We start from the raw sequence: 19,598 nt of genomic DNA, 5'->3' as shown, positions 1-19,598 counted from the left end.
TCAGTTTTAAATTAAAATCCTTTATTTTTCCCAAATACAGTTCACAACTTATACATAGTGGGGGGGAGATGCTCAGTCTGTGCAAAATAGGGATGGGCCTTCCTTTAAACTTACTAAGCTGTCCAGAATGGGTCTTCCTTCTCCAAAGGGTGACTGGAAGTCAGGTACTCTCAACTGTACAGTTAACTCAAACCATTATAAAAATAAAATGACAGGTTGAATCCTTAACATACAACACAGTAAGGCAAAGTTGAATTCTGAAAAATTTCCTTTTGATACAAGGAAGCTATTTATTTTTCCATGAATCATCTAGGGCAATTTTAATGTTTTGCTTTTATTTATACCAATGCTGTCATTGCTGAACTGCCAAAAAGAAATGATTTGCTTTACATATTGCACTGACAGACAGAAGTACACATTGTGTAACTGCTGAAAAAGGACGTTCGTTTTAACAAGCCTATGTAACCGATGTTATAAGGGGGGGTTCCAAATCAAGCTTTGGACACATCTCTACCAAATTATTCAGAAGAAAATTAAAACAGCAAGAGTTTTGGCTTTTGTAAAAATGTAGAGAACATGAAAGCAGCTTAAAAATGGATACGGTGCAACTTTAAATTTATTTTCAAGACCAAGAACTGAATACTGAAACATTTTTAGAACATGGAAGCAAAGCAATATCAATCCAAATCAAAATTAAGTTGTCCCAACAGCTTTAAAATGGTTCTTTAGCTATTCTAGTTATATTTTTTGATTAAATAACAAATCAATCCAATTTACATTAATTTGCTGTTTTGTTTTTAAAAAGATCCCTCACTCTCTTTAAAGGAAAAAGTGCATCAGACTCCCTTTTAGCAGCTACTCAAGGTTTTTCTTTTAAAAAAAGTTTCTTGCTATAAGAGACAGGCTTTTTAAGCCCTCACCAGGGAGAAGTTTCCAAATGATAACTGAAATAATTTATTATCAAATCCAGAATTTAAATAAAAGCCGTTCTTGCAAAGACAAAAATCAAGAAAAGCATGCACTCAAAAGTTAGCGGTGGAGACAAATATACGTATCTATACAGGCACTGGCAGACGCAATTTTATTGTTACCGTTACTCGATGTAACACACACCCCACCCTACAATACATTTTTTCATCCACTAATCACTGAGGTACCAATATTTAAGAATGGAAAGTTCAATATTGAAAAATAAAACCTAAAATTGAAGCAGTTTTTATTTTCCCCAGGAAAAAAAAAAACTATGGTGAGTTTTGTATGAAATGTTAGTATACTTATAGAATTTTACAATCTACATTGGCTTATCTTTTCTCTCAGGAACCAAAACAAACTTGTGTTCCACAAACACAGGTTCTTGGATAAAATGTTCACCATCTTATATAACAGGAGTCAGTAGACTTGCAAATGAAAAGAAGGGATCTTAGCTAACTACTGGCACATCTTCCTGGTTATGAAGAGGATCTGAAGTCTGAAACAACCTGTTGTAAATTCAGAACAAGACGCGCCATGCCACACAGTGCAACGATTTAGGTGCGACGCTCGATGAGACACTCACAGAGAAGAGCTGCATGGAAGTTTTTCTGTCCACCTGCAAAGCAATTTCACACAAATTGCATTGCATGCAAAGGACGCCGCTGCCAGGCTGATTGGGGGGTCCTTGGGGCAATGATGGCCTCCTATTAACGCAGCCACAGTTTAAGACGCAGTGCATCAACTCCATTTAAATAGTATCTGAACAGCCTCTTGTCTCGCACAAAGCCAAGGTTTTCATAAAGTTTCAATGCAGACTTGTTTGTGATTTCAGTCTCCAAGACAACCTACAAAAGAAGGTAATAAATTTTTCAAGGAGTGTAACATTCTTCTGCAACTTTGCTAAGAACAAATCCAATTTTAGTTTGCAGAAAACTATCATGTTAATCAGATTAATATATATCCAGTTTTGTATTTCAATTCCAAATTCTCTGTAACTAGAAGTCCTCTTGAATAGGAATGTCACCACAGAAAATCCCAGAATTGTCCCAGAAATCACTTTGTCAGTTCAAGTGGAATCAAGGTTCAAATCTACAACAATTCCCAGAGTATTGGGAATGACCTGGGTTCTTATCTCCACTCAGTCACAAAGCACATGGGGTGACCTTGGGGCCAGTCATACTCTCAGGCTAACCTCTCTCTCAGGGTTGTTGCAAGGATTTAATAATAAAAAAAAGAGGGCACGGGGGAGAAGAACCACATTTTCTCTCTTGTGCTCTGAAGGAGGAAGGATGGACAAAGATATTATAAGTAAGTTTCAAACGGTGATACATATTCCTTAATATCCTGTTCTTCCATTGACAGGATGCAAACAAAGTAAGCTGAATATCAGAACAATCCAGCCATCTCTCAGACAATATTATATAGTAAAAGTTGGCATTACTTAAATGTGAACTACCCAAGACCCTAGGAGGTGATGCGGGCTGATGACTGAATATACTTCTGGAAAGGTCTCCTCAACAGGGGGAATTAGTTGTGGTCTTTCCCAAGAATGTACATAAGGTAGCAATATAATACACTGTTTATCTTTCTGTGTACCCATATGCATATATAATTTTCTTGTGTATAATTACAGTTTTCATATATATAGCTTTACATATGCCATCTGTTATCTTGTTACTATTTTTTAAAAAACAATTATTTATTCAATACACTTGTAGAGACTTGCTGCTTTTCCTTATAAAAAGGAACAGAGAGCTAAGCTTATACCACATCTTGATTAAAGTTTCCTAGGAGACTGGGGCCCTGATTTAGCCTGCAAGGCATCCGTTAGCTATCTTGGTTCTAAATCATTATCCCTAGGTTTTTATGAGCAGGGATTCACAAATGTCACCTGCTCTTGGTAGACTGCTATTATTCCTGGTGACCCACTGCCACTTCCTCAAATCTTCCAGCATCCAGAAAGGATTTGAAACTGTGCCTCACGTCACGTGGAGCTCCTGAGGTGTTCTGAAGCAAGGAGACATTTTACTGTTTTCATGTGCCTCTGAAGCCCACTGCAATTCAGATGGGCTCCTGCCTGCATGCCACTTTGTGCCAAGGCAGGTCCTTGCCAGATTAAAGTTATATGGTTGCTGCTGACAGCTGCATTTGTGGACCCCTGCCTATGAAGCATGCACATACTGATGACAATCAGTATCATCAACTAGAGCATCTCCCCTCTTGTACACACCCCTGTCCCTTCATGGTTTCCTTCTGCCACATGGGTAGTCCACAGCCCTACCCATCTAGGAAATTCTTGATTTCCCCAATACCCAATTTAAAGACTCCTCTTCCTACACAAATGAAGCTGCTTCATTCCCACTAGCACTGCCATGAGTGGGAAGCTGCTGATCACAGGGTTGTCAAGAAGAATCAAGCTGTTTTATACCAGCTGATTTTCGGTGGCCAGGGGGAGTGAGCTGAACTTTCAAGCTATAGAAGATTTTGTGATTAACAATGTTATGCCCACCTTAAACTCTGAGGATGGGTTGAGCTGTTATCTCTAGAGGTATTTACATTTCCAGCTACACGGGCAACGTTCACTTCCACCAATGCTACCTTAAGGCTTCAGGTGCACTGTGACACTCAAAAGGCCTTAAAAGTCTAGGGTCTGTCACACCAATATGATAGGTCACACATACATGTTAATTACTCCGTAACTGCCATGTGAAGCAATTGTATGCATACATAAAACAGTAACAGATCAGTCATCGTAGAATTTTCTATCACCTGTCACCTCAAAACACAATTTTCAACACGTTTTTTAAACATATTGTTCATGCATTTAGTTCACACTAAACTTGCTGAGCAGTGAGAGATGTACACACACACGCACGGCTCAGATTCAACTGTAATGAATTTTAAAACATAGCAAGGTGAGGGGATACATTATGATTGCCGTATTATGGTCAAGAGACCAGAAATAAAGAGGATGCACGCTGAATATCCTTATTTCAGCCTTGTAGTTTACCACATCAGGGAAGAGCAAGTCTAATAGGTGTATACTGGAATTTATTAATCCAAAAAAATCCAACCTACTGTGAACTTCCAAGATCTTCTTCAAAGAATAGTTCAGCTGACAACAAGACACTGGATTCCGCCCCCTTATAAGGTATTCCCAATTGTGCCTCTTATTAGCAGGGCTGTGGAGTCAGAGTTGTGGAGTCGGAAGCAATTTTGGGTGGAGTCGGAGTTGGTAGAAATGTACCAACTCCGACTTCAAAATAAAATTAATAATTTAATTTTTTTGTTTTAATGTATTTTAAGGTCTTATTATGATGTCTTAAAAGTATTTTTAGTGTTTCTGTCTGCCGCCCTGGGCTCCTGTTGGGAGGAAGGGCGAAATATAAATCAAATAAATAATATACATTTGCCATTTATGAAGGAGACGGACAGTAGAAAAATAGAGGAGTCGAAGGTCTGACGTACCGACTCCACAGCCCAGCTTATTAGAGATGTCCTTCTCTGATCTGTACTGGCTGGGTGCTACTTTCTTCTTGTGTCGCCTTGTATTTTACCATATGTAGCCATGAACTACCTCCATGGAACACTGCAGTGTTACGGCAGGTTCAGTTCTTACTCTTCTACAAGGGCAAGAAGGTAAGCTCTGGATGTAGCTGGCTTAGCTGCAAAACACTAAACAGAGCTGCAATTATAGCTTGAGAGTTGGTTTTCATTCTGGTTAGAATATTCTCTGTATCTTTTGTCTAAGCAATAGTTCATTTCCACAATGAATTTTTGCTATTTAAGCATCTGAGTAGGCTTATTTGTACTGTTATGTTACAATAAGTTCAGCAATCCATTTTGCATTCTGGCTCACCCAAGTTGAAGGCTTAGCAGCAGCAGTTTTAAATATTTGGCAGCCACAGTTAAATACAGAAATTATCTGTCATACGTAACACCCTTTGTTTTCAGGACAGGACAAGAAATTATGTATGCAAGTCACTTAACACACAGCACTCATTCCACTGTTCACTGCTGGTTAAGCTATACCTTATGCCTATGTGGTCCAGCAAATTTTAGCACAAGCCCTGCCAAGTCATCTGCTCTTGGTAGGTGTAATTAAAAGTTGGAATTCTAGTTTATTGGCATCTTAAGTACTGCAAGGTTCTATTTTGGGGTTGTTCAGAAAAGCATTTTTACCAGTTAGCCCTTTAAAAACAAGCTGCTTCAAAATCAAGATTTATCTCTGACTGATCTTACTAAGTTCTTATTGAGAGAGCTAAAATGTAACAACAGCTACCTGAAAATCACATTAAACAATGACTGAGGAAGTCTGACGATGTCTGAACTGATAGACCATACTTTGCAATCAGCGGTCAGAATTAGAAACCATGACCTGAAGTGAGTTTGCAAACTATGATATATTTGGTATAATGACATTGTTGTATCAGTTATAGCTGTTGCTTTGCATCTGGAGACCACTGAACCTTGAGAAAGGAGTGCTGAACAAAGAGAAAGAAGTGGGCAAGCAACTCTAAACCAGTTTGTACATTTGAATGCTCAAACCATGGCTTAAATTCTGAACAGTGGTTAGCAAAAACCATAGCTTTGGTATATGCCATCTGAACTGAGCCACAATTTCATATTTTTGGCCTCTTAATCTTGTTATGTCCCAGTTCAGTGGGCTAAATATGGGCAACAAAACACAAATCAGATTTAAGAAAGCTGGCAGACACTGAGTTTGCAAACCAATATGATTATGGGAATTTTGTTTTCCAAGGGTGTGCTTTCTAATGGAATTTCTAGCCTATTTAATAAAGTTTGAGAAGCTGTATACAAATAAAAACAACTTCTGAAAAACACATACTTAAAATGCTCGCTAGCCCACTGATGCATGTAGTTAAGAGAACAACCTGTTAAAAAGTTATACGGTATTTAAACAACAAGGGCTAGCCCCATATATAGTTAAAACAGCGTTCTCAAAAAAAAAGTTTGTCTTCTGGTTAATCTGCAGTAAGAAAGAAGCAGATAGGTATGGTCTTAATTCTCCTGCTTATAGGAAATTAGCTGGTGTTAGTAATTGATCATACGATGCAATGTTGCATCCATTGAACTAAAAGGGTTGCATCTACTTTAAATTCCATGAACATGTAGTTTTAAATATATATCCAGCATATCTAAATGAAAGCTTTCCTGAAAATTAACTAAAGATTTCAAGAACTAGTCCTGATTAATTTAGCAGATCCTCTAGAAGGATTCATTTAGATCTGCAAGGATTCTCCCTTGTCTAATATATTTTATCAAATACTAGAAGAAATTACCGCTATAATTGAATTATAATACGATTAACAAATTCTTACAAAGTCTCTATGCAATACCTTTTATTTTAAAAGGTACATAACGCAGCCCAGATTGTACATTATAGAATACTTGTAGCAAAGGACCCAAACATTTCCAAGTAAGATTACAAGACCAGAACACAGAGTTATTTTCTAAAATATCCAGATTATTAAGTATCCATTGTAGCATGCTGCTCAGAAGCATAATGCTGGGCTCCTATTGTATATGGAATAATCTTCAACAATGACAGAAAAAATGGTCCCTCTGCATTTTCCCCAACTTAGTATTTTCACTGAAAGATGCCATGGCATAAACCATGTCTGAAAATACAAGTGTTCTAAAGCTAATTTTAATGATTTAAGTACATGTGTTATACCTGTCTGTCAGTAAATAAAAAAATGCTGATGTCTCCCTAATGGGTAAGTAAAGCAAAACGGATAATGTTTTTCACTTGCCAAGAAACCTGCTAAAGACAAGAGGTATGCCACAGGGATACGCAGCACAGAACCAGAGAGATTAAACAAGACAGACTGACAAAGTGACACTCCACTGATGAACACAAGGAATGGTATCTTGCATCGTGTTTATAGGTGTGGGTATCTTTGTCTGGGCACCAAACCATGCACTGAAATGAGTCAGATAACATTTTGAGATCTACTGCTTTAACATCAGCCATGACCAAGGCTGGCCAAATGTATGCTCCTAGAGCAACTTATCTGGCTTCCAATGGCCCTATACAATTGTAACCAAGGTGCATTACAAAATTTGCCCAAAGTGTTTTCAGATTATGAGAGAGAGATTCACTACTTTTAATTGTTTTTAATGCAGCACAGTGGCTATGACCAAGCACACGATGTTCATCAGACCTTCCTGCTACATGATACCAACTTTATAATAAAGGCTGGTGGCTGGCAAGGGGGCTGTTTGTGCAGCAACCCATTTCTAACCCCAGACCATTGTGAAGAGAACAGATTAGCTACTGAAAATACCAAAGTTTTTAATACACAAGATGAACTTTCATGTAATAAAGCCTCATTACCCTTCTTTTTTAAAAAAGAGTTAAAACTATGAATTGCCTTGGTTTTACATAGCCTAAATCTTAAAACTTTTAGTACACAAGCCAGAAATGCCACTTTACACTACCCTTATTCAACATTACCATTAAGTCTTCTGTTTTGATGTGTTTTAACATGAAAAAACATCCTTCATAGAAATCACTGTACTGCCTAAAAGAGGCAAACAGATACGAACTCTTTTCCTAGAGTCACAGAAAGATCTCAGGATAATGTATCTTCCTGAATGTGTTCTCTATTCTGCTCTAACTGAAGAGTTGCTTACACTGCAAATAGCATTTGAAAGGTTGGCCTTCAAGTGAAGCAAGGCATGAAAACAGTTCCTCCAAAGGACCAAAAGACTCACCTCATCGCAATCTCCTTCTACCATGGCATAAATAGCTTTCTTAACCAAGTTTGTACCTAGAATAGAGATTAAAAGCAACACATTTAAACTGCTGGCACGAATTATTTCAGCACTAATTAGCTCCTACAGTTCAGGCTACAACATACAACAAATGCACATGATTAATGATGGCTGTGGATGTTCTGTACAACAAAGATAAAGGACCTTCTCTAATGCAGAAGAAAAAAATGAACACTCACGCCCCTACATCAAATCGGGCACTTCCTGTTCCTGAATTCAAACTAAAGCACAGATCTGATTTAGGATTTGTATCCTTTGCTTGTAACCAAGCAGATCCACAAAGCAGCTTCCAAGAAAAAAAAACTTATTAGAAAGAACAAAAATCTTACAAAAGACAGGGCCACCTAGCCTGCAATTGCATAATGAACTGTATGGCCAGAGAAGAATCTGGGGTACAGGATGACAGGCTAAAAGTGTCCATTATCATGGTTTGTACACACCTAACAAAACACACCTCCGGGGCTACATTGCCTGATGTCCTATTTTACAGCCCCAGTAGGATGCAGCAGTGTCTTAGGATCCCTTCAGATTCCCAAGGCTACGTAAATATAGAGAGGCTTGGTGAGACTCTTACTCCTTTGTTAAAGGAGGTCTCAATCTCTTCTCATCATGCAGGTACAGTTTTAATTACTAAAATTTACTTTCCATATCCATCCAGGATCTTTCCACTCTCCAGGACTGTGCTGTCACTTCACATATAGTCCTCTATTTTATCAAGGCCCACAATGTCTACCTTGCCTAGGGTTCCTCCACTGCCTTGGAGGTTGTGGGGGTGTTAGCTTCCAAGGTCCTTTCAGTACTGCTGTTATCCCTTGCTGCTGCCCTCTCTTCTCCCACCCCAGACCTCCTCTAGTACCCAGTAGAAGGCTGAGCCAGTATCTTCAGGCTACTCTGGCAGCCACACCTCACCCTCTGTGTGTCAGATCTGGCAAAGTGTGGGAGTCAGAGCCACACCCACATTTTCAGAGTTTTCTACAGCACAAAATGCATGGAATACCTTGGACACTTCCTCTCCCAAACCCCACATTTTCTGCTTCTTTACCCAGTTCAGATTTCTGCACGCAGATCTACTGTAACTGTGGAAGTCTACCAGATAGATGCCTTACAAGACAACCAATTTAAAGAGCATGCACTGCACATAAAGGAGGGATGCCAATCTTCAACATGATAGAAAAAACATGTTTCTATGTCAGTGAATAAACAAGGAGCCAAGTTGCCTTCAAGGAGTTGCTGCTGAGGGCAGAGAAAAGAAAAGCATCTTGGTGTGCCTGCACAAGGGAGTCTTTAGAACACTGCCATAGTCATCACTGGGCTGTACTAGTTGTCTGGAACAACGGCCCATGAATTCACTCACTACCATTGCTACGGCAAATGTTCCCCCTTCCCCTGCATCAAGCCACCAAAGCTCAGAGTGCCACCAAAGCAAAGCACAAGTAGGGGGTGGCCCCATCTCCTTGTGGGGCCAGAGTCAGCTGCAAGGACAAATTCTGGCTGGCAATCTACACCACCAAAGCTTGTGGACTCCTGGTCTGAGTGAAGTGGTTGGGATTATAATGAAAACTGCCAATTACCGTAACCAAGCCTAGAACAGAACTGCATTGTGGAAGGAAAACCTAATGAAAATATTCTAAAATGTTGCCAACAGGTGAGTGGGAGAAGTTTGTTTTCTGCTTCATAGTCAATATATCATTCATTCATGACAGCTAAGTTTGCATTAAAAATAGGGGCACTCCCCTGACCTTTGGTGCATTTATGATCCAAGTAAAATATGGGGGCACTGTGCCCAATACTAACCATTTCCTTCAAAATGTAGCCTAGTTTAATGATGGCTCAATTTAACAAAATCCAGGGAACTTGCAAAAAAAAATGAAATTATCACCTGGTCATGGGCAAGCTGGTGACCTCATAAAACCCTAGTTTCAGCTTTTAATTTAATTTTTGTTTGTGGATCCCTCAGCACAGACTTGCATATTGGAAGGGCATTAGGAACTGGAGGGCTTTCACTGATTTGCATGATTTAAGTGCATGCCCTTAAAACATGATTTGCATAACATGGCATGCATATTTTTATAAGCATGGAATGCACCACACAGCAATTCAATGATGCAGCTGTTCTAAAGAGAGAGAGAAGTATTACATCATGCTGCTTTTCTTTTTCATGATGGAACTCTAGGCAGTAAAAATTCAGTATTCAGGCACTGAACATATTCAGACCTGGTTAGCTTCTGCACATTTGATGCATCTCATGCCCAGGGAACTTGTGTGATTTGAAAAGTGAAATGATTCATTTTGCAACATCATTCTCCACCTTTTATGTATCTATAATCATTTAAAATTAACTACAATCAAATGGAATTGCTAAAAAAAAAAGCATAAGTGGATATTTGCAGGATTCCTATAGGGATTTCAAGGACTGTACAGAGGTGCTGAAGAGCTGCAAGCTGCCCCATCTTAAAACAATCTTGCTAAAAAATAAGTTGTAAATACAAAAAGGGTGCACGCCAAAATGTCATCCCAAAGCAGCAACAAATTAGCACATTATTTTTTGAGTAGGATTTTTTTTAAAAAAGCACACAAATGCTATTCTTACCTATTCCTTTTCTTCTGTATTTGGAATCCACTGCTAACATGGCTATATAACCTCTGCGAAACATCTTTTTGTGCATATCCAACTTGCAGACGATGGCACCTACACACTCATCTCCTACCATTGCCTTGAAAAAAACAAAAACAACCCAAGAACATTTTTGTAGATTAAGAAGGCAATATTCAGTGCCACAACACCCACAATTTTATAGGCACATTCATTAAAATAATGCATTCTGGATGTTATTTGCTATACAAATAAAGACAGATGCATCTCCCAGTAACAAAAGTGTACACTCACTGGCTTGGATTCTAAGTGTGAGAAAACTCACACCAAATACTTTCCTGCTGTCAGCACCTTGAAAAGTCTCTCAGAAGGGTGGAGGAGCCTCTCCACTGTGTGGGACAGGGCAAAGAGAGCTGCTGGGGGAATTGCCCCAAACTGAGCAGATGTGCTTTGTGCAGGCTCCACCTGTGGAAGGTGCCTTTGCCTAATTCTGGGTAATTATCCCCTCCTGAATAGCCCTCCTTGACTCACCCACGCTGTTTCGGAATACCCTCCCCCATCTCTCCTCAGTGACTTCTGGGTGGATGCAGAGAGCTGGAGGAGGAAGGAAGGGAAAGAAAAGTCTCCTTGTGTAAGCTTATTCCTGCTTGTGTTACTTAGGACCCACACTACTGGCTTCATTTTTGTTTGGCCCATGTCCCATTCTACACAGAACTCCTACAAATTTTGAAAAGAAAAACCTCACATAATTTAAAGAATGCACCACTGATATAATACTGTACTAGACTTCCAGCATGCACCTTTTACTTGCATGAGGAAAAGAACTGTGAAATCCTGAGGAGGAAGCTAAGTATTATTCATTACATACACTAGGCATATTCATTTTAGTTAACAAGCTGTTCTAATGATATACAGCCCACTGTTTTCTAACCACAAACTAAACTAAAAGTCACAAGCTAAACCACTCAAAAAGAGAACTCCAAAAGCTATTCTGGTATAACTGGTTTGAGGGCTGCAAAGAAAAAAAGCTTCTGCACTCTGAATGTTTAAATACCCTAAGCCCCTTTTCTCTCTCTTTCACACAAATATAGGTTTTAGCTATATGGATCACTTGCTATAACTGAATTTGCTTCAGAATTCTTATTTCAAAATGCGCTTAATTGGCCAGCAGATCTATCAATAACTTAAATACTAGTACCAGTTAACTCTACATTCCCTAATCCATTTATTTATTTATTAGATTTATATCCCACCCTTCCTACCAGTAGGAGCCCAGGGCAGCATTATGCCAATTATGCCATACCCATTATAGCATAACGGCATTATGCCACACACACAAACTAAAATCTTGAGTCAGGAAAGGAAGAAGTTGCAAAATCAATCCACTTGAAAAGGTTCGTAAACATATGTGATAAAATATACTGAGTGTGTTAAGAATTATCATCAATGAAGAAAGATAAAAGTAAGAAATATTCCATCTAGAACATTTAGAAGATTCCATGCTAAATTTGCACCTCGCCCGCCTTAGATGCAAGTGTCTACCCACAAATCCTGCACAACACAGAGACAACACAGAGATCAACCCAAGAAATCTTACTCTTGCACAAATCCTTGTAAAAAGGAAAAGTTACTGAATTTAAACTTCAGTCCATCACATCAAAATGTTTTCTAAATAAAATTTAACCTTGGGGCCCCTGAAAGTTTCCAAGGTATAAAAATGTAAGCAACAGCAGTAAGCTGCAGAGGAGCTCTGAGTTGTTTTGGTCTGCAGGGCAATTACTTTTTCCAAGTTCTGGAACACAGAAAAAGTCTCCAACTTGTGCTAAATTCTTACCTTAGGCTGAAACTTTGCACACATTTTAAATGTACCAGTCAGATCCTGAGAAATGTCACTGTTAAGGTGAAAATACTAACACCAATTTTTGTGCAAAGTAGGTTGCCTCTATGAAGTTCTTTGTTAAAGAGATATCAGTAGTAAAAATGCTTAATTGCTTAGAATCAGGCACCTATGTAGACTAGCAGCACAATCCATTTATAGTTAAGTACTCGGAATTCCCATCAACTTCAGTGGGAGGAGTTTAAGCAAGTAATTTACTCTCCTTCTACAATCAATAGGACACAAATTTCTGACAAACTTCTTGCAACAAGTGTGTATTCATGTTGCGAGTTCAAGGACACATGTACACAGCAGACAATAGGTTTACCCCTCTTGCCAATGAAGAGTGTTTGCATAGCAGGATGAGCAGAACCAGCTGCATGATCTTAAAAATGCTTACGCTGGCATACAACATAAGCATTTTGTGCCCTCATGCTGGCACAGCTGTTCTCTTACATTCTGTCCTCCGAGGTTACATTGAGTGAACAGTCTTAGCATTGGAAGGTAGGCAGGCAGAGTAAATCTTAGGCAGGTAGAGTAAATCTTATTATGCAGCAGCAGCAGCAGCAGCACTGAGACTATGTTGACATTTCAAGCAGCCTTCTCTTAAGATTCCATTTAAATCATAAATAAAATCCAGGTCTTAATGCTCTTAAAAGGACACCCAACCAATTATTGATATTGCATGAAGAGTATGCAAGTTAGTATCTTCATTCAGAACAGAAGATAGGCGACCCTATGAATAGGGATTTCATGGTAAGCAGTATTCAGAGGGGGTTTGCCATTACCTCCCTCTGATACTAGTCCTCTCCGGCTGGCCAGGGCCTGCTCAGCTTGCAACACCTGCACAAGTCAGCCCCTTCATTGTCTGCAACTGCCAGCTGGGGGGCAACTGGGCTCCTTGGGACTATGCAGCTTGCTCACGGCTGCACAGGTGGCAGGGCACATAACCTCTGAGCCACTCACTGTGGGGTGATCTTTATTTATTTATTTATTTATTGCACTTGTATACCGCCCCATAGCCGAAGCTCTCTGGGCAGTTTATAGCAATCAAAAACATTAAAACAAATATACAATTTAAAACACATATTTTAAAAACAATTTAAAACATATTTAGCTGGCCCTTGACACCCAGGAGACATGAGCGGGGAATTGAACTCACAGACTCTGGACTCCCAGCCAGGCTCTCATCCCCACTGTGCTATACCAGCTGTTTTATTAGAAGTGACTATAAACCCAAGCCGAGGGCTTTCACATCTGGAGCCCATGATCACTACCTGCTGTCACTTTATCTGGAAACAAAATCTTTCTCTCTGTAGTTCGAGCAACTCAGTTTCAGTTGGAACGGCTCAAAATTTGTCTGAAGCAGCTGAGAATTTACTTCTACAACTTTTTTTCACAGGCCTGATTCAGGCATCATGCTGGCCCAATCTACAAACCATGGTTTAGAGCAGATTCCCAAACTTTCCCCTCTATGGATCACTTGAACGTTGCTGAGGGTCTTGATGGACCACGGAATGATTTTTTTTGCCTCTTGTAGCAATCCAGCTGTGCTAGATGCTGTATTTTTAATTTGTTTATTTATAAATATATTTGTATACCATTGTTTCGTTAAAAACATTGAAGGGGCTTACAAATTAAAAACCACCACTATACTATAAAACTACGGCCATACTACCCTGAACACACCTTGTCTGATCTCAGAAGCTAAGCAGGGTCAGGCCTGGTTAGTACTTGGACGGGAGACCGCCTGGGAATACCGGGTGCCGTAGGCTTAGAGGAAGGCAATGGTAAACCACCTCTGAATACCTCTTACCATGAAAACCCTATGAATATATCCAAAAAGATTCATAGGGTCACCATAAGTAGTAATCGACTTGAAGGCATATAACAACAACATACAATAAAAACATTAAAAATACAGTAACAATGAAGGTCAACTATTGCAAAAAGATATCTTCTTAGTTGCCTGTATAAGCCTGGTGGAACCGAAAGGTTTTCAGCAGGCATTTAAAAGTTAAAACAGTTAAATCTCTGTTGGCAGAGAATTCCAGAGAACTGGGCCGATGACAACGAAAGCTCAATTCCGTGTTGTTGTTAAATGAGCTTTGCCAACTCAGGGGATGACCAAGGCCACTCCTACAGATGCTCTCAGTAATCACACTGGGATATAAGGGTTCAGGCAGTCCCAAAGATACCCTGGACCTAAGATGTTCAGGGCTTTGTAAATTAATACAAGGACCTTGAACCTGGCTCAGTAGTGGATGGGCAGCCAGTGCAGATGTTTTAAGAGTGGTGTAACTTGTTGTTGGCTATGTGTTCCCATCAGCAGTCTGGCCGCCTCACTTTGCACTGGCTGGAGATTCCGAACCAGGCAACAAGAGTAGCCCCACATAGCAGTAATCCAGCCTCAAGGTTACCAATGCATGGACTACAGAGGTCAGGCTATCCCTGTCCAGGAATGGCTGTAATTGTACTTTTTTATTGCTTCTTTTATTTCTTATATTTTTTTATTTTATTGTATTACCCAGTTGAAAATTCTAGGGAGCTGCTGCCAGACAGTGCAGACAATACTGAGCTAGATGGACTGACTCAGTATAAGGCAGCTTCCCATGTATGTCTCTATGACAGGCAGAAGGGAGTATGCATTCCTGATTGCCAAACAATAGCCGTAATCTGGGCCATTGTGACAGCTGAACTGGACAACGCTGTATAAAACACAAAGTAATGGAGGTAGCGCCATTTAAATTGTCCATCACGAGGGCAATTTCAAATTTCCCAGTTTTGTGCTGCTACAGAATTCATGTTCAATGCTGGCAAGGACTCACGTTTACTAGATATCTGAACACCCAAGCAAGGAGAGATTATGGTATATCACCACCACGAATTCAAATTTTAAGCAAGGGGAGTTCCATTACTAGAAGAAAGTTCAGCATTTCACCCTGCTATTATTAAAGAATTAGACCCATCTTCAGTGACGTTGACAGTATCAAGCTTGCACTGCAGAGAGATTAATTTTGTTAAAGATTAACTAATGCAGGAGGCTAAACAACCTGCAGCATTAGTTTGAATGTGTCTAGAGAGCAGAAACCATAAAGATTTAGGAAGAACATTCTGTATTTGATAATCAGAACTTCCACAGATCTGTTAGCACTGATAAACTGAAACCCATAAATGCAATGCTTGCTTGCTAGAATGCCTTCACAACTGCAGTTTTGTTGTGTACTCTTGTGCAGCTTTCTGGAAGATCAACCCTGCAAATGAGTATTTAGACACAAGCCTTGTAAGTGCCAGAAGCTGTGTATGACAAGGATATTGGCTGACTCAAGTTGAAATGCTTAATCACTTTTCTTAAAAGCAGATGCCTGTGAACACATTTAGTCCTTCTACCAAATGCATCATGAACGCAGCATTATACTAAAACAACATGGTGTTCAATTTTGTTACTGAGGCCCAGCCAATGGCTTCTGAAGTAACATACTCAAATAAATAAAGCTAAGATCTGCTGCAGCTGTACATAGTGGCTGTGTGATTCACAGACCAGACAAGAAGAGTGATGAGCATTTGGATTGATGATGCCAGAGCCAAACTCTGAAATTTTCTCTCGGACCATCATTTTTGTTCCCTATCTAGCCAACTGATGTTTATCAATGTTCCCTTCTCCATGTCACAAGACTTTTAAAAGCTGTTTTAGTAGCAGTTTGTAAACATTTTAAAATCCACTGATATAAAATCAATGGGTGACATTTCCTTGGAAAGATTGGAGAAACAGCTAATTACACCTTCAAACAAGGTCCATGAATTATCATACTAAAAGGTTCAAGAGAACACCCGCACAAACTCTGGTTAAAAAACTGAAGTTCTTTTAAATGAACCTCCCCTTTTATTTTAATTTGTCGTTGACATTAGAGACGTATTAAGATAATTGTCTTCCCCTTTAATATAGTCTACCTCTACTCTTCAGCTCCTCTGCAAGTAACAGCCCAAGCATTGACTGTGAAATTAGTTGTTCTGCATGTGTATCCATAAAATTAAACATAATGATGGCTTACATCTGAAATCTGACCATTTAACTCTGCTGTCCAGTCTGTTATTCAATTATATGGAGGAATGCTAACATTTCCCTTTAGGATAAACAAGTTCTTTAACACAGATAATGCAGTAAAGCCTTTTGATTAGGTGTACAATTTCCTCCTTTCTGTCTCACCATAGTAAGGTTTATCCTTCAAAGGAAAATCCATACATAGCCCCTCATCTGCTGTATATGGGTGGACCAACTGCTCTATTTCTGTAACTGGAACAATGAAGGGGGCTCAGCAGGAGATTGGACTTGATGGCCTTACAGCTTCCTTCCAACTCTGCTACTCTATGATTCTATTAATACTTACACAAACATTTTGATGAGAGACATATAAAGCAAGGCTTTATGATTTAAAGAAGTAAACTGATTCAATTTAAAATTAGCACTATATGTCACAAACAAAAAATGGCAAAGATATCAAGTTTCTAGCACTCTCCCATCTTGTTTCTGCATTCTGAAACTTTTGCAAGCCTCGATACTCTCTCATCACTGAATAATATCAAGTTGTCTCAGAAAACAAGGAGAGTCAGCCAAAAGAAGAATAAAATAGCATTTGGTAGAGACCGAGAAGGAACACAGTTTTCAAATGTACAACAGATGACAGCAAGTGCTCCCATTTCATTAAGCAGAATAAGAACCAATTACAATACAAAGAAGATTTTGAACATGCTTCAGTTCAGTTTTTGTACTAGTATAACTGCGTATTAAATCACACTAAGTGGAAAAGTAGTACTATGAAATGCCATGGAATATCCATTTTAGAGGTTCTTAAGATGTTTAATTGCTTTTCAGAAGCAAAGTGGGTTTAAATCAATCCTAGACTGTAGAAGATAGAATTAATATCAGCAGGTCTATCTTATGTTCTTAATATCCAGACTAAAATGCTGTCAAAACCTTCTCTACAAGTATGAAGGCAAATTCATGTGACAGCTGCTAGCTGTCAGTTAACACAATTAACATTGCTATTTCTCATTTTTTTACTGGGTAGAAACTGGGGAAGGGAATGCAACAAAAAAATCAAATGAAAAAATAACAATTAAAGAACAGTGACTGACCACAAAACCATTAAAAAAAATCAGTGTTAGTACCATCTACATTCACTGAGCATCACTGCTGCTTACTATCCTAGCTCCTGCTAATACACACAGAAAGATCTCTTTGTTATGTACAAATACACTACTTTTCAAGTTGCACAGAACCCTTCATAAATCAAAGACTGACACATTCCTATGTCAAATCAACTGAGCCGCAGAGGTCCCCAAGCCTCTTTTGTGTATCATTTATTTCAACCACTAAATGACCAATTGTGCACTAGCGGACTGCATGCACCCTCCAGAGCTTTACTTACCCTGTACCTTTTGCCACACCATCCACTGGTCCCCAACCCTACCTTTGCCCCTCAACCCAGAAACACACACTTTTTAACCACATCTCTTTTCCCCGCCTCCTCCCCCTCCCCCAACTTACCAAAAAGCAAAGCTGAGGCCAGTTGTGGATAAAATACCTATATGTGTAAATGGAGTAGGGTTCAGACAGATCTTTGGTGATCAGTCTCATGATATCGGGCATCTGTAGCTCGGACTCATATCGGACGTACTGTATCGTCAGGTCCCCTTTCTCCTCCACCACCTGCTGCGGGGCCCAGGAGGAGTCCGTGGGGGCCCCCAGGGAGCATTTCTGCAAACTGCAGGTGGAGGCAAAGGACCTGGAGAGGAGCAACAGGGACTCCTCCTCCCTTTCCAACTCCTGCTCCTCGCCTTCCTCCTCCTCTCCACCAGCCAGCCCGTTCCGGTCCCCAGTAGAGGGGGCAGAAGCATTCTGGGGCGGCGCAGTCCTTGCCTGGAGGCGGGGGGCCCGGTGGTGATTGCTGAGCGAGGGGGGAGGCGGCGGCAGCTCCTGCCCCGCTCCTTCCTCCTCCTCCTCCTGTTGCGGGGGCTCCTGCCCGTGTCCCATGGCCTGGCCAGCGGCTCCGGGGCTGCTGCAGTTGCGGCCTTTCTTGCTGCCAGGCGGGCGCTGGTTCTCGCTGCTGCTGCTGCTCAAGACCTTGCCCTTGAGGGAGCTCCGCAAGTGCCGCAGGTCCGGGCCCGCGATGAGCCCGTTGAGCTGGTGGTTGCGCCGGTGGGGCGGGCACGGCCGGCGTCGCCGCGAGTGAGGCCCGTCCCGGACGCCTTCATCCCCGGCCGCCTCGCCCTCCTCTCCCTCGCAGGGCCTTCCCGCTTCTTCTTCTTCCTCTTCTTCCTCCTCCTCTTCCTCGGCGCCTCCCGGAAAGGGCAAGAGGAGCGCGGCGGCGTCTCCCGGCGGCGAAGCGAGGAGGCTGCTAGGCCCGGGCGGTACCTCGGCCATGTCCTGAGGCGGGGAGAGACCCACATGGGAGGGGGAAGAAAAGGGGGGAGGGGGAGGAGAGCGTGAGAAAGAAAAGCGACAACGACCCTCCTCCCCTCAGCGCTACACACACACACTCTTTTCTCACACACACACAGCGCCCCTCCCGGCCGCCCCCTTCCCCTTCCCCTTCGTCCTCACCCCAAAGTCCCCTCAGCAGCAGCAGCCGCGGCGACTCCCGCTCCCCTTCTCCGCTCCTCCTCATCCAGAGGCCGTAAAGCGAGTTTCCCGTCAGGCCAGGCCGCCGCCGCCGCTCTAGCGCGCGAGGGGAAAGAGCGCGACACTTCGCGCCGCCTCGCTTTACGGCAGGCCCTTCGGAAGGACTGAGGGAGAAGGGAGAAAACGGCGTAAGGAGGCGTGGCCTTGCCAGGATGTCAGCTCGCTCCTCCCTCCCGCGAGACGACGTCGGCGGCGTGCGCCCTCGCGCGCTTTGCGGCTGGCCCTGACGCTCTTGGTTGGCATAGCTTAACAGTCCTTGCCCTCTTTTCCTTATCTCTGTGGTCCTCGTCGCAGACTCTATGGTCAACGAAAGAAAGAGAGGCCGATGTGATTTTTTTAAAAAAAACTTTCCTTTGAAGGAAGATGCTGGCGACGGCGGGACAGCGGCGCAAGCGCAGATGGCAGATTAACCGAAGACTAGGCGGGAACGAAGCTGAGGGGAATAATAGAGGGGAAAAGGCGGGGCTAGCGATAGGAAGGCACGGGGTGAGGGTCCCAAACGGTTCTCACGACAAGAGGGTAGACACGTGTCCAAGAACACGTGTACAAAATACAGATACACGTGTGCATTTGGTATATGTACACGTGTACTTTCAGCCATGTCCTGGGGCGGGGAGAGACCCACATGGAAGGGGGAGGCTTCTCAGGTCTCTTTTAAGGCTTCATTCTTAACC

General features: G+C 41.4%; 1 protein-coding gene and 1 pseudogene across 2 annotated transcripts; one reads left to right on the top strand and one right to left on the bottom strand.

Annotated features, from left to right (window-relative positions):
- On the bottom strand, window positions 1-19,142 carry NAA30 (N-alpha-acetyltransferase 30, NatC catalytic subunit). Of its 2 annotated transcripts, XM_061612491.1 has the most exons (5): window positions 18,847-19,138; window positions 17,791-18,669; window positions 10,364-10,487; window positions 7,714-7,769; window positions 1-1,817 (listed from the first exon to the last, which is right to left on the bottom strand). In XM_061612491.1, exons 2-5 carry the CDS (start codon window positions 18,664-18,666, stop codon window positions 1,680-1,682), a joined length of 1,194 nt encoding a protein of 397 aa, XP_061468475.1. In that variant the 5' UTR covers window positions 18,667-18,669; window positions 18,847-19,138; the 3' UTR covers window positions 1-1,679. The 2 variants fall into 2 exon arrangements, with proteins under 2 accessions (XP_061468475.1, XP_061468476.1); XM_061612492.1 differs by lacking the exons at window positions 7,714-7,769; window positions 10,364-10,487 and having other exon boundaries at window positions 18,847-19,142.
- On the top strand, window positions 13,904-14,017 carry LOC133378521 (5S ribosomal RNA; annotated as a pseudogene).
- Window positions 19,143-19,598: the final 456 nt, after the last annotated feature.

This window comes from Rhineura floridana, chromosome 2 (genome assembly GCF_030035675.1).
Source record: "Rhineura floridana isolate rRhiFlo1 chromosome 2, rRhiFlo1.hap2, whole genome shotgun sequence".
In the NCBI taxonomy this organism is placed as follows: Eukaryota; Metazoa; Chordata; class Lepidosauria; order Squamata; family Rhineuridae; genus Rhineura; species Rhineura floridana.
The sequence above is the reverse complement of the archived record's forward strand: the minus strand, read 5'-3'. Positions and strand labels throughout refer to the sequence as shown.

Excerpts from the sequence above, each read along its gene's own strand:
- NAA30 (XM_061612491.1), bottom strand. The coding sequence starts at position 18,666 with ATGGCCGAGGTACCGCCCGGGCCTAGCAGCCTCCTCGCTTCGCCGCCG. Across the intron at positions 7,770-10,363 it reads ATACAGAAGAAAAGGAATAG|GTACAAACTTGGTTAAGAAA; the intron begins GTAAGAATAGCA and ends TCTCTATTCTAG. Across the intron at positions 1,818-7,713 it reads TAGAAGGAGATTGCGATGAG|GTTGTCTTGGAGACTGAAAT; the intron begins GTGAGTCTTTTG and ends CTTCTTTTGTAG.